Consider the following 23,242-nt stretch of genomic DNA (forward strand, 5'->3'; position numbering starts at 1 on the left):
CATGGTGAATGATCCTTTTAATGTATTGGATTCAGTTTGCTAATATTTTTTGAATAGTTTTGCAACTATGTTCATCAGTAATACTGGCCTGTAATTTTATTTTTTTGTGGTGTCTGTTTGGTTTTGGTATCAGGGTAATGCTGGCCCCATAGAATGAATATGGAAGTGTTCCTCTGAAATTGTTGAGAATAGTTTGAGAAGGATAGGTGTTAACTCTTCAAATGTTTGGTAAAATTCACCTGTGAAGCCACCTGGTCCTGGACTTTTGTTTGTTGTGAATTCTTAAAATTATTAGTTTAATTTCACTACTGGTGATTGGTCCATTCATATTTTCTCTTTCTTTCTTCCTAATTTGGTCTTGGGATATGGTACTCTTATAAGAATTTGTCCATTTCTTCTCGGTTGTCCATTTTACTGGCATATAGTTTGTAGCTGTCTCTTAGGATACTTTGTATTTCTGTGGTCTGGGTTGTAACATCTCCTTTTTCATTTCTCAGTTTATTGATTTAACCGCTCCCCCACCCTTTTCTTAATGAGGGTGGCTAAAGTTTTTCAATCTTGTTTATCTATTCAAAGAACCAACTCAGTTTCATTGGTCTTTCCTTTGTTTTTTAGTCTTTATTTCTACTCTGATCTTTTGCTTCTACTAACATTGGGTTTTGTTCTTTCTCTAGTTCCTTTAGGTGTAAAGTTAGGTTGTTAAGATTTTTCTAGTTTCCTGAGGTAAGTTTGTATTGCTGTAAACTACCCTGTTAAAACTGCTCTTACTCCATCTCATAGATTTTGGATTATTATGGTTTCATTTTCATTTACCTTTAAGTATTTTTTTTTTAATTTCCTCTGATTTCTTCAATGATCCACTGGTTGTTCAGCAGTGTATTGTTTAGCTTCCACATGTTTGTGTGTTTGTGCTTTTTTGCAGTTGACCTCTAGTCTCATTTTGTCTAATAAGTATTGTTACTCTAGCTTTCTTCTGACTTCCACTTGCATAGGATAACTTTATCCATCCCCCCACTTTCACTGTGTGTCTCTAGATCTGAATGAAGTCTCTTATAGACAGCATATTTGTACAGGTCTTATTGTGTCCATTCAGCCACTGTATGTCTTTTGATTGAAGCGTTTAGTCCATTTGCATTTAAAATTATTATCAACATGATATCCTTATTGCCATTTTGTTAATTGTTCGGGAGTTTTGTAGGTCTTTTTTTCCCTTTTGTTTTCATGATTTGATGATGATCTTAAATGTTGTTTGGGTTTCTTTTTTGTGAATGCATTATAGATGTTTAATTTTGTGGTTCCCATGAGGTTTTTATATAGCAATCTATATATTATAGCAGTCGCCAGGTGACTCAGCAGTAAAGAGCCCGCCTGCCAAGGCCAGAGACACAAGAGACCCAGGTTTGATCCCTGGGTCAGAAAGACCCCCTGGAGGAGGAAATGGCAACCCCCTCCAGTATTCTTGCCTGGAGAATCCCATGGACAGAGGAGCCTGGAGGGCTACAGTTCATGGGATCCCAAAGAGTCAGACATGACTCTTTTATATAGCAATCTATATATTATATACATACACGATTGTTTTAAGTTGCTGGTCTCTTTACTTCAAATGCATTGTACTTTCCTCCCCTCGGTTACTGTTTTTGGTATGTTTTATATAGTTATTTTGTGTACCCCTTAACTGCTTATTGTGGATATAGATGATTTGACTACTTTTGTCTTTTAATATTCCTACTAGCTTTGTGCTTGGATGATTTTCTACCTTTACTGCATGCCTGCCTTTACTAGTGAGCTTTTTCATTGCATAATTTTGTTTCTAGTTGTGGCTTTTGTTATGTTTTTTTTTTTCTCTTTTTTGGCGTAGAACAGTTCCTTGATCGTTTGTAAAGCTGGTTTGGTAGTGCTGTATTCTTTTAGCTTTTGCTCATCCATGATGCTTCACCAAATCTGAAGGAGAGCCTTGCTGTGTATTCTTGTTTGGAGGTTGTTTGCTTTCATCACTTTAAATATATTGTGCCACTCCCTTCTGGCCTGCAGAATTTCTGCTGAAAAACTACCTGATAGTCTTATGGGGATTCCCTTGTATGTTTATTGTTTTTCTCTTGCTGCTTTTAATATTCTCTTTAATTTTTCTCATTTAAATTACAGTGTCTTGGTGTTTTCCTCTTGGGGTTAATCCTCTCTGGGACTCTGCTTCCTGGACTTACACGACTGTTTCCATTCCCAGGTTACGGAAGTTTTCAATTAGTATATCTTCAGATATGTTCTCAGCTCCTTTTCCCCCTCTCCTCATTCTGGGACCCCTATAATGCAAATAATTAGTGTGCTTATTGTAATCCCAGAGGTGTCCAGCTCACTGGTTCATTTCTCTGTGTCTCTTAGTCTGTTTTTGATTCCTTCATGTATATTTTCCATTTCAGTTATTGTGTTCTTTATATTTATTCTTACTGTTAAAAATTTTCTAACTTCTCTGTGCATTCATTCTTTTCCCAAGTTCTTTCATTATTACCCTGAACTCTTCTTGGTTAAGCTGTATATCTACTTCATTCTTCCTTCATCTGGAACATGTTTCTCATTTTGTGTGTTCTTGCAGAAGTAGCCTTCTCTAGGAAACATCTTATGCATTCTAGCAGTGCAGGCCCCTCTCATTTCCTATGCCAAATGCTCTAGGCATTCCTCTCCCCCCCAACAAGGGTGGTGTGGGTCCTTGATTGTGGCAGGTGGGCTATGTGGGGAGTCTGGTAAGCTTAGTTAGCTCCTATTATGGTTGGTTGCCATGCCTTGCCTGGTTCACAGGCTGCCACCTGCTGGTTGGTGGGGCCTTGTCTCTCTTCAGGACCCCAGGGGCTGCAGGGCTAGTGCTGGCTCACTGGTAAGCGGAGCCAAGGTCCAGAAGACTGGGGCTGTTGCCTGCCCACTGGTGATGGGCTTCATGCCAGGTCCCAGGGTAGCTCCTCAAATTAGTTCCAGACTACTGGCAGGCAAAGCTAGATCCTAGAGTCAGGCTGCAGGGCCCAGAGATCCCAGAGCTGGTATCAGTGGGGGGTGGGGGTGGGGTTCCGGACACAGCTGGGTATGGGGTGTCCCTAAGCTTGTTTTGGCATGCTAGTGGGCAGGGCCAGGGCCAGCTTGTCCCAGTGCATGGTGTGGTTAGCTGTGGGTAGGCTGGGTCCACTGGCTGCAAGATTGTGGTTTTGAGTCTGAGGTCTGGTACCCCTCTCCCCCACCTCCCCTTATACAACCTGTCCACTGTTATCCTACCCAGTAAGTTGTGTGGCCTGAGGTGTCCCAGCACTGGCCCCTAACAGCTGTTGGGTGGGGCCAGGTCTTGGCACTGATGAGCTAGAGGGAGGATCCCACAACAGTGCCTGCCCATCCAGTGTCCATGTGGCTGAAGGGTCTGCTGCTGATGGCTGTGTCCCTGGGGTCAGCTGCAGCCACCCATCCTGCTACCTCTCCGAGAGACTCCCCAAGACCAGCAGGTAGGTCTGGCCTGAGGTCCTGTCAATTTTCTGCTTTTACCCTGGGTCTCATTGCAGAGAGATTGTGTGCCCTTTAAAAGAGGAGTCAATTTTGTGAGTCCCAAAGGACTGGGAGAAATAAGCCCCACTGACCTTCAAAGCCAAATGCTCTGGGGACTCAACTTCTTGGTGCAGGACCCTCAGGCTGAGGAGCCCAATGTGGGGCTCAAAACTTACTTCTATGAGAAAACTTCTGCAATAGAACTATACCAGTTTGTGGGTCTCCCATCCCAGGAGGGGTGGTATGGAACATGACTATATCCAAGTCTGCCCCTCCTTCCCAGTCTCACTGTAGTTTCTTTTTTCATGTCTTTAGTTGTAGAAGATCTCTTCTGGTTGGTTCTGGTCTGCTTCATTGATGTTGTTCTGCAGGTTTTGGCATGCTCGTAAGACAAGGTCTGTCTACTCCACTTTATTTGGTGTAGCACAAAAATACAGATTTAAATTGCTTTGGCTTTTATCTTATTGATAAATTCATATAATCTGAGTTTGATACAAATCTGAAACATATCATCTGGATTTTGAGTATTCACACCCATTACTATGTGGCTTTTTTAAAAAATGGATTGTAAACTGAAAGCTTCAGCTTACAAAGTATCACACTAAGAGTAAATCTTATAATTGCAGAAAGGTTTTAATGTGCAAATACGCAGGTATAAGTAAACTTGGTAAACTTATACTATCATAAGGGCTTTTTATATTGCTTTGCCCATGCAGATGCTAGGATCAGGTCACTGCTCTAGCCACAAAGCTTTCATCCATCCCAGAGAGCAACATGTACGTAAGCACTCATGTGTCATAGACAGTGGCTTCTGGACCAGCCGATCCAAATTCTTTTTAGTACCATCCCTGGGCTCCAAGAAAGCCTATTTTGGGGCTAGGGAACTACCCATTTCCCAGGTGGCGCTAGTGGTAAAGAACTCACCTGCCAATGCAGGAGAGGAGTGTTTGATCAGTGTTTGATCTTCCTGGGTCAGGAAGATCCCCTGGAGGAGGGTGTGCCAGTCCACTCCAGAACTCTTGCCTGGGGAATCCCATGGACAGAGGGAGTCTGGCGGTCTACAGTCCATAGGGTCCCAAAGAGTTGGACATGGAACAACAGACTGGTTCCAAATTGGGAAAGCAGTACGTCAAGGCTGTATATTGTCACCCTGCTTATTTAAACTATGCAGAGTACATCATGTGAAATGCTGGGCTGGATGAAGCACAGATTGCCGAAAGAAATATCAATAACCTCAGATATGCGGATGACACCACCCTTACAGCAGAAAGTGAAGAGGAACTAAAAAGCCTCTTGAAAGTGAAAGAAGAGGGTGAAAAGTTGACTTAAAACTCAACATTCAGAAACTAAGCTCATGGCATCTGGTCCCATCACTTCATAGCACATAGATAGGGAAACAGTGGCAGACTTTATTTTTGGGGCTCCAAAATCACTGCAGATGGTGACTGCAGCCCAAAAGACACTTGCTCCTTGGAAGAAAAGCTACGACCAACCTAGACAGCATATTAAAAAGTAGACACATTACTTTGCCAACAAAGGTCTGTATGGTCAAAGCTGTGGTTTTTCCAGTAGTCATTTGTGGATGTGAGAATTGGACTATAAAGAAAGTTGAGCACCAAAGAATTGATGTTTTTGAACTGTGGTGCTGGAGAAGACTCTTGAGAGTCCCTTGGACTGCAAGGAGATCCAACTAGTCCATCCTAAAGGAAATCAGTTCTGAATAGTCATTGGAGGGACTGATGCTGAAGCTGAAACTCCAATACTTTGGCCACCTGATGTAAAGAACTGACTCATTGGAAAAGACCCTGGTACAGGGAAAGATTGAAGGCGGGAGGAAAAGGGGGATGACAGAGGATGGTTGGCATGGTATCACTGACTCAATGGACATGAGTTTGAGTAGGCTCCGGGAATTGGTGATGGACAAGGAAGCCTGGCGTGCTGCTGTCCATAGGGTTGCAGAGTCAGACATGACTGAATGACTGAAGTGACTTAGCACACACACAGGGAACTACCCATTTCATCTGTCTCCAAAACATTGTCTCAGAGCGAAATGTTCGTGTACTGAGCATTCTCTCCCTCAGGTGACCTCTTAATTGTGCCTCCTGAAGGCTGTCAAGAATGCACTTACGCCCATAGATCTTTTCTAGATATAAGCTTGTCCTCCTGTTCTATTTAATACAGTATTAGAACAAGATGAATATAAAGCTGCTGATGGCAGTTAATGTCTGTTACCTGAGCTCAGTTGTTTCACTGTATATATAGGCCCTTCTCAGTTTTAAGTTCATGTAGTATTTCTAGCTCTTTACTAGTCCATCTTCCAGAAGGCTCTGACTATAGTGGTAGAGGTTTCTCATTCTTTGTGTTATTTCACCCAACAGCCTATCAGCAGACTCTATATGTGTGAGTGAGGGACAGGTCTAATTTCTACTGACTGAACTTTTATGTTATTTGAGAAGGATAGTTTATCACTTAGAAGCCAACACATTCCAGACAGGGATTAGTGATCAATAAAACTCATTTCTTCATAGTAGGCAGAGTGTTTGGTTATTGAGCTCTCCATCCTTCTCCTGATAACACTGTTCACAAACCTTCCATGTATGCTGTGTACCCAGACACACTCAAAGGCATCACTTACACTTAGAGAATGGGAAAAAAAGCGCTGTCTGACCTTCCAGGCTGACTTTCCATTAGTGAACTAACCTGTGCCCTCAACTTTTCCTCCTTTACCTGTAAGGGGAGTGGGTTATGGACTCCACTTAAAGTGTCCACTTAGTTTACTTCTCCAGTATTGGTATCTGCACTTCTCATTCACCCTCACCACTTACCTGGTAGTACAACCACTTACCAGCCACATGCAACAGCTTCTTTATGTATAGACTGAGCTGAGAGGTGTTCTCTTGGCCCCCAAACTGAGTTCCAGAAATGTGTTTTTACATATCCTCCTGGGCACTTGCATCTGGTCAGAGCTCCCAGTAGACAACCTGCCTATGTGGAGTGTCTACTGGGACACCATAGAGAATCCCTATCAAGACCTAAGCAGCAACCAGGACTGTAACTTTGAGAATGACCTACGTCTGCTGATGCCTTGGTCCTGTGCAGAGGTGTTAGCAGCAAGGGGACTTTGTTCAGGACAGTGACAGAGCTAGAATCATCTTACTGTTGTTTAGTTGCCAAGTCATGTCTGACTCTTTTGTGACCCCCATGGACCGTAGCCCAGCACGCTTCTCTGTCCATGGGTTTTCCCAAGCAACAATACTGGAGTGGCTTGCTCTTTCCTTCTCCAGGGCATTACTGCACTAACCAGTCTTGAACTACAAACAAGTCACTAGCTGGATGTTTTCTTTTTAAAAGTAAAACTGACCATTCTTCTGTCCATAATCTCACTTCCTTGGGGTAGTTAATACTTCACAGATATTGCTGGACCAAAACCATTCTGTTTAGAGAGATGTACAGATGACTGCAGAAGGAGGTGGTATCAGGCACAAGAAAAATGCACAACCTGCTACTCCTGTGCACCATCCCTGCCAAAAGTGATTAGCTTCCCTCTAGCATCCTTTACTGTCGGCTTCCCTGGTGGCTCAGCGAGAAGGAATCTGCCTGTGAAGTAAGAGACGCAGGTTTGATTCCTGGGTTGGGAAGACCCCTGGAGAAAGAAATGGCAACCCACTCCGGTATTCTTTGCCTAGGAAACCCCACAGACAGAGGAGTCTGGCCAGCTGTAGTTCCCAGGGTCACAAAAGAGTTGGACATGACTTAGCGACTAAACAGCAGCAGCAATCTTACTGTTTCGCCATCCGACTTCTGTCTTTCAGAAGAGCAGGGTCAAAAGAAAAATCTCCACACTACTCCCACTTAACTCTTAGTATTAGCCTTCGTCCATCCCTGAGGAATGACTACACTCTAGACCTCATCTCTACTACACTGTCCACAGTTCTCTTCTACTCAAGCTGACTTATAAAAACTGCTTTTATTAATATGAAGAATATAATGCTGAGAAACACTGTTCCTCTCACATCATAGATTTATTATCTGTTTGTCCCATACATCTCTAATCATCTTGAAGGATCTGAGCCACTTTGATACAACAGAGAAACATCCTGATTCCCAAATCAGATGCAAAGCTTCATATAGTGAGTGGGTTTTCATACACTCTCTTCCTTATCTATCCATTATATTTTCCAGGGAAAAACAGAAACAGGATTCTCTTTAATCCCCTTCCATCGGGGGACAAAAGGTGATCTTCCTAACATTTCTAAAGATATGTGGCAAACAACACAACCCTCTCAGCGTTAGAGTGACCGTAAGAAAGCAGCAAGAACTCCCCAAGCTCCACTGTGTTCCTAGGACCTCCGGAAAAATAGCTCAGGTGAGCTCAAACATCTTAACCCTGAACTGTCACCCTCCTCCCTGACTTCCTTAGAATCATGTCATCCAAGCTCAAACCCTGGACAGATCCCCTTTCCACTTCTTCCTCCTGAGCCGCCTCATGTTTCTTCACGGAGATATCTCTCACTGCAAAAAAAAAAAAAAAAAGAAACCCTGACTTGGTTTAACTATAGAGCTGTTTCTGGGGGTCTGTAGCTGCTGGGCTTCATTACAACATCAGGAAAGGAGAGCGTTCAGAACTAGCAGTCTTCCAGCCCCATCTGTTCCCTGAGCGGTCAGAGAGAAGAAATTTGGTGCTAATATTTTCTGACGGCGCAGGGTGGATGGGGAGGGTGGAACATGGCCTCTTCTATTTTATGCATATAAGTAACATTTTCAACTATGCAAGAAAATATCTGAAGAATTTGAGAAAAGCTCTATTTCCTTCAACTAATAGGTTAAGAAAAAAGGTTTAGATGTGTCCTTAACATTCTCCTAGCCATAGTGTAGTTAGATTGTATATTAAACATTCAGCATTGTGAACACATCTTTACCCAAGTCCCTTGAAATAATATCAAAAGCACTGGTTTTGAAACTTTCAGAAGATAAAAGATTTCATAGTCTCCACTTCAAAGAGCAAAGTTGCAAAACCACAGGGCAAAAGACTGACAGATTTAATCTTCCAAGGATACCAACAGTGCTAATTGCCATCCCACAGGTGCCTCAGAAACCTTGCCATTTCTCACCAAATTGAATCTACTTCACTCTTTAAATGTGAGAATGCTTCTGTTCCATTGTACCTCCTTCATGTTCAGTTGCTTCTATCGTGTTCAACTCTTACTGGCCACCAATTCTTGTATGTGCACAAACACAGAATAATCAATGGCTAAATGGAAAGGAAATCTTAAGCAAAATACTGCAGCAACACCCAGTGGAATGCAGGCAATCTCACCTATTTGAGGGAAGAAGATACTACTATTCTGAGAATTTCCATCAGATTTGGCTCATCAGTTACTAAGGAAACCAGCAGCATGGGGCTCTTCCTTTAAACTACTCAAGTTACCCGCCATCACAAGGGCTAATATTTACCTTTTCTGTTCAGTTCATTTGCTCAGTCGTGTCCAACTCTTTGCGACCCCATGAATTGCAGCACACCAGGCCTCCCTGTCCATCACCAACTCCCAGAGTTCACTCAGACTCAACGTCCATCAAGTCGGTGATGCCATCCGGCCATCTCATCCTCTGTCATCCCCTTCTCCTCCTGCCCCCAATCCCTCCCAGCATCAGTCTTTTCCAATGAGTCAACTCTTCGCATGAGGTGGCCAAAGTACTGGAGTGTCAGCTTCAGCAGCATTCCTTCCAGAGAAATTTACCTTTTAGGAACTAGCAGATGAGCCCTTTGGGCGTAAGTATTAGAACAGCCACTAGGTGGGGCAAGGGCAAGCACATTGCTGTGAGTGGAGTGTAGGTCTGCAGGGACCTGTCTAGTAGGAGATGTAGAAAGAGCAAGAGAAGTCATCTTGAAGGGCCTGACCATACACCTCACCTCCCTACATACCCTGCACAGCCCTTACAATCATGGTCTGCCCATATTCTAAGACATCCTCTGGGTCAGTCCAGTATGTAGCGGTTCAGTTCAGTTGCTCAGTCATGTGCGATTCTTTGCAACCCCATGGACTGCAGCACGCCAGGCTTCCCTGTCCATCACTAACTCCTGGAGCTTCCTCAAACTCATGTCCACTGAGTTAGTGATGCCATCCAACCATTTCATCCTCTCTCATCCCCTTTTCCCCACCTTCAATCTTTCCCAGCATCAGGGTCTTTTCCAGTGAGTCAGCTCTTCTCATCAGGTGGCCAAAGTATTGGAGTTTCAGCTTCAGCATCAGTCCTTTCAATGACTATTCAGAACTGGTTTCATTTAGGATGGAGTGGTTGGATCTCCTTGCAGTCCAAGGGACTCTCAAGAGTCTTTTCCAACACCACAGTTCAAAAGCATCAATTCTTTGGCACTCAGCTTTCTTTATAGTCCAACTCTCACATCCATACATGACCACAGGAAAAACTAGACAGATCTTTGTTGACAAAGTAATGTCTCTGCTTTTTAATATGCTTTCTAGGTTGGTCATCACTTTTCTTCCAAGGATCAAGCATCTTTTAACTTCATGGCTGCAGTCACCATCTGCAGTGATTTTGGAGCCCCCCCAAAATAAAAGTTTCCACTGTTTCCCCATCTATTTGCCATGAAGTGATAGGACCAGGTGCCATGATCTAAGTTTTCTGAATGTTGAGTTTTAAGCCAGCTTTTTTCAGTCTCAAGAGTATGTAGCAGCGTCTACAACCAAATATCAATGCATTAAATACAAAGGACAGCAGCTAAGAAGTGTCAAGAGTAAGCAAGGCCCTTGGCAATTGGGACAGGAAGAAGGCAAGAGTCTTCATTGGCCCCACGTGGCTGCATTAGCCAGGCTGATTTCCCTTGGCATCCTGCTGCACACCAGCCAGCAGATTCACTTTGCAGAGAGACCACCACTGTCACCCAGTCCTCCAGCTGATTCCCTGCCCTCAAGCTAAGGAGGAAATCTAGCAGGACAATACAGAGAGGTCCTGACCAGTAAGAAAAAGATAAGCCTTAAGAGCACTCTCAGATAATGCCACCCAGGCCTGTGTTTCCTGTCCTGGCTGCAGTACCACATGGTCTGTCCACCCCTAGACCCCACAGCTGGTGCCACAACTAGCCTGCAGCAGCAAGGTTATAAGGTAGGTGGAAACACCAGAACTTGGCCAGTAAACTGGGATTCCTTGGTCACTATCAATGTCTATGGTGAGATAGGACGATAAGAGTACAACCATTGTGAAAAAAGATCAGACAGTAGTCTGGGGTCCAATTCACAAGTCTGTCCTCAGTTAATATTCCTAAAACCGGTAGCTTTTAACAGTTTAGGGGTGGTGAGTACGATCAATTACCCAACCAAGTAACTCCCAAAGCATTTGATAAAGGAAGAAACCAGGTCCTTGCGTTTTGCCTGCATGCACCAGCCATCCCCGTGCAGTCAGATCGACCAGGGGCAAGGATGTCTACTTTATAACTAACTGGAAAGAGACCCTGAGATTAACAGGCTATCATCAGTGTAAGGGTCTGGAAAGACATGCCTCTCAGTAGACAGCAGCCATAGGGTCTCCTCTAGTGGAGGGCCACTTTGGGATTAGCAACCCCACCCTTTCTCCCCAAACCCCACCCTAGTCTGTTTCCCAGTTTTATTTCCCTACATCTCAGCACTCACCAGAGCTTCTTTGCTGGCTCACCAGTGGTTGAGCTGCATCCGGCAGGCCTGCAAGTTTTAGAGTTGCCCAGCCTAGAGGTTGAGGAAAGAGCCCAGAGTAAGTGGCAGAGACATTAGTGGTTTATTGAACTAGGGATCTTACATGTCTGAAGCCAGAGGTCTTCCAAGAACATCCAGCTGGGAACAGCAAACGACAGACCCGTCATCTTTGCTACTCTAGTTGGGGGGAGGGGGGGGGGCGGATACAGACTAGTATTTCTAGGCAAAACTGACCTGAGGTTGGTTCATCGGTTACTAAAGAAACCAGCAGCTGGGGCCAGTCCCTCACAGCCCCTCAGGTTAATGTCCATCACCAGGGCTGATATTTCTCCTTAATGAACTAGCAGTGGAGCCCTTTTGGCCATTAGGAAGGACGGGCAAGCATGGTCCTTGAGTGGGGTATACCTGTAGCAGGGACGGGTCTAGCAGGGGATGGAGAAGAGCCATCTTCAGCGACCTGACCATACATTCTGCCCTGAACATACCCTGCACAACTTATTATCCTGGTGTCCCTCTTCAGAGACATCCGTGGGGCCAGTCTAGTGTGTAGAGGTACCCTGCAACCAAATAACAAATAAACAAAGGAGAGCAGCTAAGAAGTGTCATAGTAAACTAGGCCCAGGACAGGAAGAAGGCAAGGGTCTTCGCTGGCCCAACGTGGCTGCACTAGCCAGACTAATTTCCCACCCAGTCCTGCTGCACACCCTGCCAGCACACTCATTTGCAGTGAGGCCACCATGGTCACCCAGTCCTCCAGCTGATTCCCCACCCTCGTCAGGGAGAAAATCCAGAAGGATGATACAGGGAGGTTCTGACCAGTAAGAAAAAGACAAGCCTTGACACCATCTCAGATAATGTCACCCCTGTCTGTGTTTCCTGCCTTGGCCTGCAGTACCACACAGTCTGTTCACCCTCAGTCCTCACAACAGATGCCACATAGTAAGACTTCCAATTAGCCTGCCAGCAGCAAGGTTGTCAGTCAGGTAGAAATACCAGTGCTTACCATCCTTATCAGCTCATGAGACAAAGTCTCTTTTCTTAAACAGGTAACTCGCTGTTCTACTCGTGGAGGCTGCTTTGGTTTTCCTTTTTCTTTTTTTGCCCCTTCTCCCTTGGGCACAAGTCCTCTGTTGTAATAAAAAGCTTTGCTTGCCTAAGAGTCTTCTGGAAGTGGTATCATTCCTATGATTTTGCTGCCCAAGGATCTAGAAAGGGCTTGGGAACAACGGCAGTCCTGTTTATTGCTCACAGCTGTTCTAGATTCCCCAGAAGTGATTTTTGCCATTGCTTGATGACTCATAGAAGCATGTGGTTATGGTTCCCACTGCTTCTAAGACACTGTGGACAGCAGAGAGCTATGGTTTCATCACACTGCGTCCTTGCTCCATCCTCTTCCAGAGCTGGGCCCAGGAGCTCCATGGTATCTTAATATGTTGGGTTCACAACAGGTTCCAGTGAAACCCTTTAAGGGAACCAGTCACACCCAATTCACAAGCCTGTCCTCAGTTATTATCCCCAAAGCCTGTGGCTCTGGGGATGGGGTGGTAGGTTGCTGGTACAATCGATTACCTGATCAGGTTACTCCCAAAGTATTTGACAGGACACCTCAGCCCTTGCATTTTGCCTGCATTCACCAGCCATCCCAAGACAGATTGGCCTCGAGCACAGGGCTGCTACTTTTAAACAAAACTGAGGTTAACAGGGTATCACCAATAAAAGGATTAAGAAAGACATGCCCCATGGTGGACAGCAGCCACAGGGTCGCTCTTGCTAGTGGAAGGCCACCTTGAGATTAGTGCCCCTGCCCATTCCCCCCACTTTCCCTACCCCTGACCCCAGTCTGCTTCCCATTTTTATTTCCCTGCATCTCAGCACTCAAAACTTCTTTGGCTTCTTGGCTGGTTCACCTGTGGTTGAGCCCAAGGTTGGTGGCAGAGACATCAGTGGTTTATTGGACTGAGGATGCTACATAGCCAAACGTTCTCAAAGAACACCCAACTGTCAACAGCAAACAGCAGGTAAGAAAGGCCAGGCATCCTTGATACTTGGTGCCCAGGGGTAGGTGGAGATTAGCATTTCTATGGGAAACAGACTTCAGGTTGGGTCATCATTTATCAAGGAAACCAACAGCAGGTTCCACTCCCTCAGAACACCTCAGGCTGATGACCATCACCAGGATTGGTATTTCCCTTTCAGGAACTAGCAGGTGGAGCTACTTCTCTCCCTAAGCATTGGATCAACCACTAGGTGGGGCTGGGGCAAGCAGGTTCCTGCGAGTGGGGTGTAAGTGCAGCAGAGATGCTCTAGCAGGGAGCATAGAAAGGGCAGAACAGCCTTCTTGGGGGCATGAACATACACCCCGACCCCCTACATAACCTTCCTTGCACAACTCTTACAATGCTGCCCCACCCTAGACATCCTTAGGGTCAGTCAGTGCGTTGCTGTGTCAGCCCAGCAACCAAATACCACAAATACAAGGGAAAGCAGCTAAGAAGTGTCACAGTAAGCTAGGCTCTGGGCACCCAGGACAGGAAGATAAGACTTTGTTGGCCCCACATGGCTGCATTAGCCAGGCTGATTTCCCACAGCGTCCTGCTGCACACCAGCCAGCAGACTCACTTTACAGAGAGGCCACCCCTGGCGCCGGAGCTCCAGCTGATCCCCTGCCCTCAGGCCAGGGAGGAAATCCAGCAGGACAATACAGGGAGATCCTGACCAGTAAGCGAAAGACAAGCCTTAAGAGCACTCTCAGATAATGCCACCCAGGCCTGTGTTTCCTGTCCTGGCTGCAGTACCACACAGTCTGTCCACCCCCAGTCCCCACAGCAGGTGCCATGTGATAACCCTTCCAATGAGCCCTGTAGCAGCACAGTTGTAAGGAAAAGTGGAAACACCAGTGCTTACCGGCCTCATCAGCCATTCCTGAAATCCATGGTCAGTAAAGTGGGATTCCTTGTCGCTATCAATGTCCATGGTGAGATAGGAAGACAAGAGCCCATCCATTTTGAAAAAAGACCAGACAATGTTTTGGGGTCCTGAGTCTGGGTACCTGGGTGGCAGCGGTCTCCCAGAAATAAAAGAACTTTCTCTCTGCTACACTAAAGCGTATACCTAGTTCGCAAGGCAAGAAGGTCCATCCATTGTAACCTTTAACCGTGCCTGTTTTTGTGCTTTCTTTCAGAAAATCTCACACACTCCTTTCCCCACACTGAAGCCCACCATTCCTGATAGCCACCATGGGCCTCCTGCTGCTGAACCAAGAAGTGTGATGATTTCTGGACATTATCAGTCCCCAGAGACAAATCTTCCCATTTGTTGGAAATGCAACTCGCCCCCCTCTACTCAGGGAGCTGGCTTTTTCTTGCCCCTTCTCCTTTGTGCACATGCTCTTTGAATAAAAAGCTTTGCTTCCCCAAGAGTCTTGTGGAAATGATATCATTCCTATGCTATTGCAGCCCAAGGAACGTGCCCGGGAACTTTGGGAATCCCATTTATCCCACACAGCTGTTCTAGATTCCCCATCAGTGGCTTTTCACGTTGCTCTGTGCCTCATTGAAGGCTGTGGTTATGGCTTCCATTGCTTCTAAGACATTGCAGATGGCAGAGAGCTGTTGTTCCATCACACTGAACCATTGCTCTGCCCCCTTCCAATGCCCCAAAGCTCCAGGGTATCCTTAGTACACTACCTTCGCCAGAGGCCTGGATAAAACCTTTCTGGGGAACTGGCCATGCCCAATTTACGCCCTGTCCTCAGTTACATATCCCTAAATCTTGTGACTGTTAACTGTTTAGCAGTGTTGGGTTGGGGGTCTGCTTGATTACCCAACCAGGTTAACTCCCAAAGTATCTGATAGGAAACCCAGGTCCTTGCATTTTGCCTGCATTCACCAGCCTTCCCTGTCCAGTCAGATAGACCATGAGCTCAGGGCTGCTGCTTGTTACCTGGAAACAGACCCTGAGGTTAAGAGGATATCAGCAGTAGAAGGATCTAGAAAGACAAACCTTACAGTGGACAGTGGCCTCAGGGTCCCCCTTGCTAGTGGACGGCCACCTTGGGATTAGCACCCCTCCGCAACACCCTTCCAGTCTGTTTCCCATTTTTATTTCCCTACATCTCAGCACTCACCAGAGTTTCCGTGGCCTCTTGGCTGGCTCACCAGTGGTTGAGCGGCATTCCCCCACATCTTCAGGCCTAAGAGCTGCCCACTCTGGAGACTGAGGAAAGAGCCCGGAGTTGGTGGCAGAGACACGAGTGGTTTATTGGACTGGGGATCTTACTGGTCTTAGCAGAAGGTCCTCAAAGAACACCCCACTGTAAACAGCAAACAGCAGGCAGGATGCACCAGTCATCCTTGCTACTCAGTGCCTGGGGAGGACTGAGGTTGCCTTTCCAGGGGGAACTGACCTCAGGTTGGCTCATCAGTTACCAAGGAAACCAGGAGCCTGGCCATCCCTCACAACCCCTCGGGTTAATGACCAACACCAGGGCTGATATTACCCTTTAGTGAAGTAGCAAGTGTAGCTGCTTTAGCCCAAGCAGTAGAATGCCCGCCCCCCCCCCCCCGCCAAACTGGGTGGGGCACTCATGTTCCCGTGAGTGGGGTCTAAGTCTGCAGGGACCCGTCTAGCAGGGGATGTAGAAAGGATGTTCTCCTTTCTACATCCAGGTTGAATTGCCTAAGCATACAGCGTGTGCACTGTTTACAGAGTAATTTGTTGGAAACATATTCTGTGACTTCCAATGGTAGGTTAGGGTTTATCAACCTTGGCTCTACGACATTGAGGGCAGATCACTCTTTGTTGTGCTGTCTATCCTGTGTGGACTGTAGGGCATTGAAGAGCATCCCTCACCTCTATCCATTAGATGCCAGTGTCAGCCCTCATCACCAGTTTTAGTGACTGGAAATGTCTCCAGACATCGCCAACATCCCCTCAGGGACAAAATTCCCCTCACTGAGAATCAGTGGATTATGTCATAATAGCTTGCTCACTGGACCACTCACTTTTGAGCTCAAGCTCCCCATGTAAAAAGTACAACTACACTGAGTGCACCATGCTCACAGGAAAACCAGGCCACAGGAGAGGTCATGGAGAGGTGCGTCGCTGCCCAGGGCCAGTTGAGGTCTCAGCTGAGGCTTATTAGCATCAGATCTATAAGTGAGAGCGCCCACCAGCTGCCAGGTCACCCCCAGTTACCCAGTGATCTGTGCATCTGAGGCCCTAAAATATTGTGAAACAGGGACAAGCTATTCCTTCTGTGCCCTGTGGAAATAAATCCCTGACTTACAGAATCTGTGAGCTGAGACAATTATTATCTAGGGTGACTGATCTTAGAGTAAGTTATTTCAAAGCTATAGTGACAGGGACATTGTTTGTATTGTGTGCAGAAAATGTTTTAAGCTACTAAATTTTATGATAACTTGCAATGCAGCAATATTTGCCATAACGTGCTCTATGCTCGGAGTCAACTAATACAGGGAGCACAAACAAATTATAATAATTCCTTCAGCAATTTCACTTGGAGTACCGGGGCAAATTGCTTCCTTTCCTCTCCCTGCAGTCAGAAGGGGAAATGGCAGAGCTGTGGCCTCAAAATAAAGCCGCACGACTCCTATCTTTTATTATTATTGTTGTTGTTTATTTATTTTTGGCTGTGCTTGGTCTCCTTTGCTGCACTCAGGCTTTCTATAGCTGCAGAAGGCAGGGCTACTCTCTAGGGGTGGTGCACAGGCTTCTCATTGCAGTGGCTTCTCCTGTTGCAGAGTATGGGCCCTAGGACTCAGGAGTTATGGGCTCAGGAGTGTGTAGGGGTTAGTTGCCCTGCAGCATGTGGGATCTTCCTGGATGATGGATCGAACCTGTGTCCCTTGCATTGGCAGGTGGATTCTTAGCCACTAGACCAACAGGGAAGTGCCGATGTCATACCTAACCGTGTTTCAACACAAAGAAAAAGTAGAGCATGTCCATTCTCTATGTATAAGGACACACATGGAGTATAAAAATGGACCCACAGTATGTCTGTGATATCAAAACTTCATAGTACGGGCAAATTAGAAAAAATATCTCAAAAGACTCTGGATGGGGGGAAAGGGAGGCAATAATGAAGAAAAAAAATTAACAGTTGACAAATGCTGTCAGAACACATTTGGAGAGTGCAAAATGAAAAGCAAAAACAAAAGTAGAAAGTAAGAAGGAACTTTCAGAAAATGGAAACCATGGGCTCCTACTTAAGACACAGGCCTGAAGGAAGGTCTTCAGAGAACCTAGAGAGCAGGTTCACAGAGTCACCCACCTCCCCAGGCCAGAAGCATCGGCAAGGTCCCTGATGGTCCCAGCCTAGTCCTTACTCCTGGCCCTGCTGCTGCTCAGCTGCAACGCCATCTGCTCTCTGGGCTGCCATGTGCCTCAAACCCACAGCCTGGCCAACAGGAGGGTCCTGATGCTCCTGCAACAACTGAAGAGGGTCTCCCCTTCCTCCTGCCTGCAGGACAGGAGGCGCTGGGTGGCAGCCAGTTGCAGAAGGCTCAAGCCATCTCTGTGCTCCACGAGGTGACCCAGCACACCTTCCAGCTCTTCAGCACAGAGGGCTCGGCCGCCACGTGGGACCAGAGCCTCCTGGACAAGCTCCGCACCACACTGGATCAGCAGCTCACTGACCTGCAAGCCTGTCTCAGGCAGGAGGAGGGGCTGCGAGGGGCTCCCCTGCTCAAGGAGGACTCCAGCCTGGCTGTGAGGAAATTCTTCCACAGAGTCACTCTCTATCTGCAAGAGAAGGGACACAGCCCTTGTGCCTGGGAGGTTGTCAGAGCAGAAGTCATGAGAGCCTTCTCTTCCTCAACAAACCTGCAGGAGAGATTCAGGAGCAAGGACTGACACACACCTGGTTCAACACGGAAATGATTCTCATGGACCAACAGACCACACTTCCCCCTGTGCTGCCACGTGGAAGACTCATTTCTGCTGTCATCATGGCCTGAATTGATTCAATTTGTCAAAGGTTTTCAGGAAGATTAAAGGAAAACATGCTCTACTCTACAGGAACTGCTCCCTCACAGATACTCAAGCTGATCCATCTGCTTACTTATCTACATGGACATCTACCTACTTTAATATTTATTTATCTATTTATATTTACTTAAATTGTTTTGTTCATATAATATTATGTATGTATACTTAAGGGAAAATACATATTTTGTATTTAGTCAGCTTATAATTTTTCTTATCATTAAATTTTTACTATTAAAAAACATCCTTTGCTTTTTTCTTTAAAAAAGAAACACCAAGCTGAATTGCACAACTTGATTAAAGAATTTATTTTACAAGTCCTTGACCCATTTTTTTAATATGCAGATTAGAATGAAGAATACACTTCCTTTAGCCAGGTTGCGTGTTGCCCTCAAGACCTAGATATAAACATAACTAATTCAATCATTTTTGTAACTTTGATTTTTTTTAAGGAAATTATATCAAATCAATAATCAGTTAATTCATATTAAAATGTTAATTATTTTAAAAATAGTACTAATTAGTAGCAGAAATGAATATCGGTTAGGTTGAGTTCTACAATAAAAGGGAGAAAATTGGAATACTGCCAGTAGAATATGGACCAAGCTGTGGAGGATATAAAAAGTTAACTACTATAGGTAATTAGTAAACAAATCAGTGCAAATGTCTATTGGATATTGGAGATGGCAATTTACAAGCAATTCCATTAAATATAAAGTATGGAACAGAAAAACTGATCAAATCGGAAAAGAGTATAAAATGAGAAAAGGACTTAAAATTGAGTCCTATGACCTCAACCTTAAAAGGGAGGGAACACCACAAAGGATTCTTGTCAACTGAAAGAATACTGGCAACATGACTGCCGGGAGTTCAGTTTTTTGGGTGGACTTACTGAGGATTCTAGCCAAGAGGACAGAGTCTACGCAGCTCTGAGGAACTGCTTCAAGGTTTTAGAGGGGTCAGTATATAAATGTGATTGTGGTAAAGGGGTTACATGCCATCACTTGGTAGAAGGTGGCTGAGAGTCAGCAGGAACAGGCATCTCCATGAATGATTGCAGTGCTCTTCTACCTATGAGAAGTTGCAAAAACGGTTCATAACTTTTTCTCAGGAAAATTATCTAACTCTCTGCTGGTCTGTTGCGTTAGTTTCCCAGAGCACAGAGTGCCTCTTTCCTGATCTCCACCCTGAACTTCTATCAGAGCCTGCTGGAGGCCAGGGAACACAGTGGGTATAGAAGACAATGGGTATGGAACAAGATGCCAAGTGACGTTTTAGCTGTCATCTTAAAGGAGAAAAGTCAGGGTTCATGTGGCTGGAAATTGATGCTCTTCCTTTGTTCTTAAACTCACGAGAAAAGTCAAGAATTTAAAATACAAAGATCCCAGGGGTCAGCTCTTATAGGGTTAATAAAGTGATTTTACTATATCTCATTGAAGAAATCACTCATAAAATCTTAGATTTACCGCCTCATGGCCTGTGGGACATCATTTTCCATACCAGGGACTGAATCCAGGTCACAGTGTGAAAGGGCCAGATTCTCACCTGTAGGGAAGTCCCTCATTTATTTTTTTTTTCAAATAGCAGAAAAATCTATTCCCCTCTAACTACTCAACAGCAATTTTGTCTGTTTTGATTAGACCTTAAAGAGATTTCTCCTGACTTAAGACCACCTCCCTTACTGCCCCACAAAGCCATTTAGCATTTGCAGGGGATTAAGGGCTTTTGTCATCTCATTCTCCTCCTTCAACTTATTTTGTTGGTTTCCCAGTATCATATTCATGTGAACCCTTCACTCTTTTAATGGGCTTGTTCAGACAAATCATTGTAAAGCTCCTTAGGTGTACCTTTGTATTTGGTACATTGGGAATAGTTCAATGCTCCAGATTGATATTTCTCTCCAGTTGTATAAATGGTGTGATCCAAATAGGGTTAATGAGAGAACTGAGTTAATATTTTAAAGAGCTTAAAATGGCAAGTCCATCAGTAGCAAACAAACTTCAGTTATTACTTTTTAATATTATGATTACTATTACCCAAATTAACATAATGATCTTTGGAATTATCTGATTCCCTTTTATTTAATTCTAGCTTTCACAAAGCATCTTCTCATTGTTGAGCGGATCTATCACCAGGACAGATGCTCAGCAAGGCTGGTCCCCATGATTCTGCCAGAGAGGGTTAGTGTTCACCAGCTGAGGCTCTGCTTCTCAGTTCCTTGTGAGCTGATGGCTGTGACTTCTTCCTTCTCTCCTGAAACTGATCTTACATGGATTAAATGAAAGAAAAATGAGGCCACTGATCTTGCAAAGCAAAGGGCAGTCAACTGACCCAGAACTTTTCCTTCATTGAGTTTCTGGCAGACCCAGCCCTGTCCCAGCCTTTCTGCTGTTCATACAGGCCTCATCCTTCCCCTCTGCCTCAGCATGTCCCCCGCTGTGCTGCACTGAAGTTTGCTAACTCAGAATACGTCACTGTGTCAGGGGAAAGCCACTTCCCTTTTTTCATATTCATGACATTCAGATTGACATTGGTTTTCTTTTGGTCTACATTTGTTTTCTCATCTCGAATTTTACTTTCTAGGAAAGGTGCAAAGAAAAACAAAAAAAGTCTTGAAAATGATAGAGTACAGCCCCTCTGGCTTTCTTTATTTCCTTTTATTCTTCTCACCTCATCATGAATTAGGACTAGAGCAGGCGCAGTGAGACTCATCTTGTCCAGTATGTCAATATAAATTAAAACAACTTCAACTGAAGAATCACCCACAAGCAAAGAAAGAAGGCTATTTCCCCTGACTGAGTAGTGTGAGTCTCACTGTCCTGCATTCTCAGAGGAAGACAGAGACACAGGAACAAAGGAGCCCAGTGGAATCAACTGACTGAAGGAGCAACTGAAGCTCACTGGGTTCTGTGACATAAACTTCTGATGAGAGACAGCAACACCACTGAATCTCATTCCTCCAACTCAGAAACTCTGAACATCACACGTGTTCAAAAAATTAAGAGAGTAGAATGATAAAATCTATCCTTGGTAAAATAAAAATTATCTCTCTACTAAAGGTCAAATAATGGCAGTTGGATAATTTCTCTGTCTACTTGCACAAATGCACCCTACTCTCAGCATGTGGTCAATACTGACACTTAGGACACTTGGGGATATGGGCCAGGAGAAGAGGGGTCACCACTGGGAACTTGGGTCCTTCACAAAAACATTCCAGAGGAGAAGGTGGGGGTTTAGGAAGACCATCTATTTTCCCAACAAGTAAACAAGCCCTCCACAGAAAGGAGATTTTTCGCATCCTCAGGCTGTGGTGAGCCTGTCTGCAGGGAGGGAGTCCAACAGGTGAGCAAGGGGACTCTGTCACCCAGAGGACAGGGGGTGGCGCCATGTGATCTCTCCCTGTGAGTGAGGTGCTGCTGGGGAAACACAATCATCCTGGAGTTAGTCTCCTCACCCATGTTCCCTGAGAAGAACCAGGATTCTGGTGGGGGTATTGGCCCAGCCAGTGAAGGACAATAGGTCTCCAGTATGAAAATGGTGGAAACAAAGCGTGATGTCTGCAATAGTCCTGACTCCATGGTTCCCTGAAGCACAACCACATGGACCTGCAGGAACGTGTTCTAGAAGGAAGAGAAACATGGTGGGAGCTCATGGACTCATAATATTCAGAATCTTCTCTAAATCAAACACTAAAGACAAACATCATTTATTTCAAAGAGCTTAATTACCAGAGTGAACTGGTAAATACTTTATAAATACAGAAATACAGAGCTGAGGGAGCCTGGTTTCCCATGTAATGTAAGAGGGAAAAGTGGAGCCTAAGATCAGGGCTACAGATGTGTTCATAGACAAGAGGAGAGCAACATTTACGCATGAGAGACAAAAAGCAATAATGTGTGTAATTACACACATACATCACTCCTGAGTTAAGAAAAAGACCTTTCTCACTTGATTGATTAATATCCATTTGGATGGGCACATAGGAAGTTATTGGGAAATACACAAAATTAATAGTTTAGATTGATGACATTTTATTGGATCATATTGTGAATACATAAATGAAAATCAAAAAAGGAGCTAAAAGTGTAGAGAAATGACTAGAAAATGAAAACTACCATGTTCCCTATTTAATGGCCTCACTTAGAAAGCACGGCATCAGAGAACCTACCTCAAGGTTCCCCCAGACGCCGTCTCAGCCAGCCCAGCAGCAGCCACATCTTCCCCATGGCCTTCGTGCTCTCTCTACTCATGGCCCTGGTGCTGGTCAGCTACGGCCCGGGAGGATCCCTGGGCTGTGACCTGCCTCAGAACCACCTGCTGATTGGCAGGAAGAACCTCAGGCTCCTGGGCCAAATGGGGAAACTCTCCCCTCGCTTCTGTCTGCAGGACAGAAAAGACTTCGCTTTTCCCCAGGAGATGGTGGAGGGCAGCCAGCTGCAGGAGGCCCAGGCCATCTCTGTGCTCCACGAGATGCTCCAGCAGAGCTTCAACCTCTTCCACACAGAGCGCTCCTCTGCTGCCTGGGACACCACCCTCCTGGAGCAGCTCCGCACTGGACTCCATCAGCAGCTGGACGACCTGGACGCCTGCCTGGGGCAGGTGATGGGAGAGGAAGACTCTGCCCTGGGAAGGACGGGCCCCACCCTGGCCGTGAAGAGGTACTTCCAGGGCATCCGTGTCTACCTGCAAGAGAAGGGATACAGTGACTGCGCCTGGGAAACCGTCAGAGTGGAGATGATGAAAGCCCTCTCATCGTCAACCAGCTTGCAAGAAAGGTTAAGAAAGATGGGTGGAGATCTGAACTCACCTTGAAAGGACTCTCATTCACTAAGATCTCACATCAGCCTTGCACACTCACCTGTGGTCATTTCAGAAGATTCTGATTTCTGCTTTAGCCACAAAATTTACTGAATTACTTAAGCATATATTTTGTAGTATTAAGCAAGGATGTTAAAAACTCAGCTCTAGGGTCATCAGTCCTTAAGTGATTATTTCCCTGATTTATTTATTATTTATTTATACTTGTCATATTTATA

At 45.2% G+C, this 23,242-nt stretch overlaps 2 protein-coding genes and 1 pseudogene across 2 annotated transcripts in view; all 3 read left to right on the plus strand.

Annotated features, from left to right (window-relative positions):
- Window positions 1–14,567, plus strand: part of KLHL9 (kelch like family member 9) — a 34,624-nt gene extending 20,057 nt beyond the window's left edge. The window contains exons 2-4 of the mRNA XM_068973808.1: window positions 7,699–7,882; window positions 13,074–13,219; window positions 14,383–14,567. The gene's annotated coding sequence lies outside the window, so the exon portion shown is untranslated. The remainder of the gene's footprint in view (window positions 1–7,698; window positions 7,883–13,073; window positions 13,220–14,382) is intronic.
- Window positions 14,568–17,526: 2,959 nt separating this feature from the next.
- LOC138080950 (interferon alpha-A-like) lies at window positions 17,527–18,074 on the plus strand (annotated as a pseudogene).
- Window positions 18,075–22,430: 4,356 nt separating this feature from the next.
- On the plus strand, window positions 22,431–23,018 carry LOC138080907 (interferon omega-1-like). The gene has a single exon (XM_068973790.1). It carries the CDS (start codon window positions 22,431–22,433, stop codon window positions 23,016–23,018), a length of 588 nt encoding a protein of 195 aa, XP_068829891.1.
- Window positions 23,019–23,242: the final 224 nt, after the last annotated feature.

Source organism: Capricornis sumatraensis, chromosome 6, assembly GCF_032405125.1.
Source record: "Capricornis sumatraensis isolate serow.1 chromosome 6, serow.2, whole genome shotgun sequence".
NCBI lineage: Eukaryota > Metazoa > Chordata > Mammalia > Artiodactyla > Bovidae > Capricornis > Capricornis sumatraensis.

Coding starts and splice junctions, on each gene's coding strand:
- LOC138080907 (XM_068973790.1), top strand. CDS start 22,431: ATGGCCTTCGTGCTCTCTCTACTCATGGCCCTGGTGCTGGTCAGCTAC.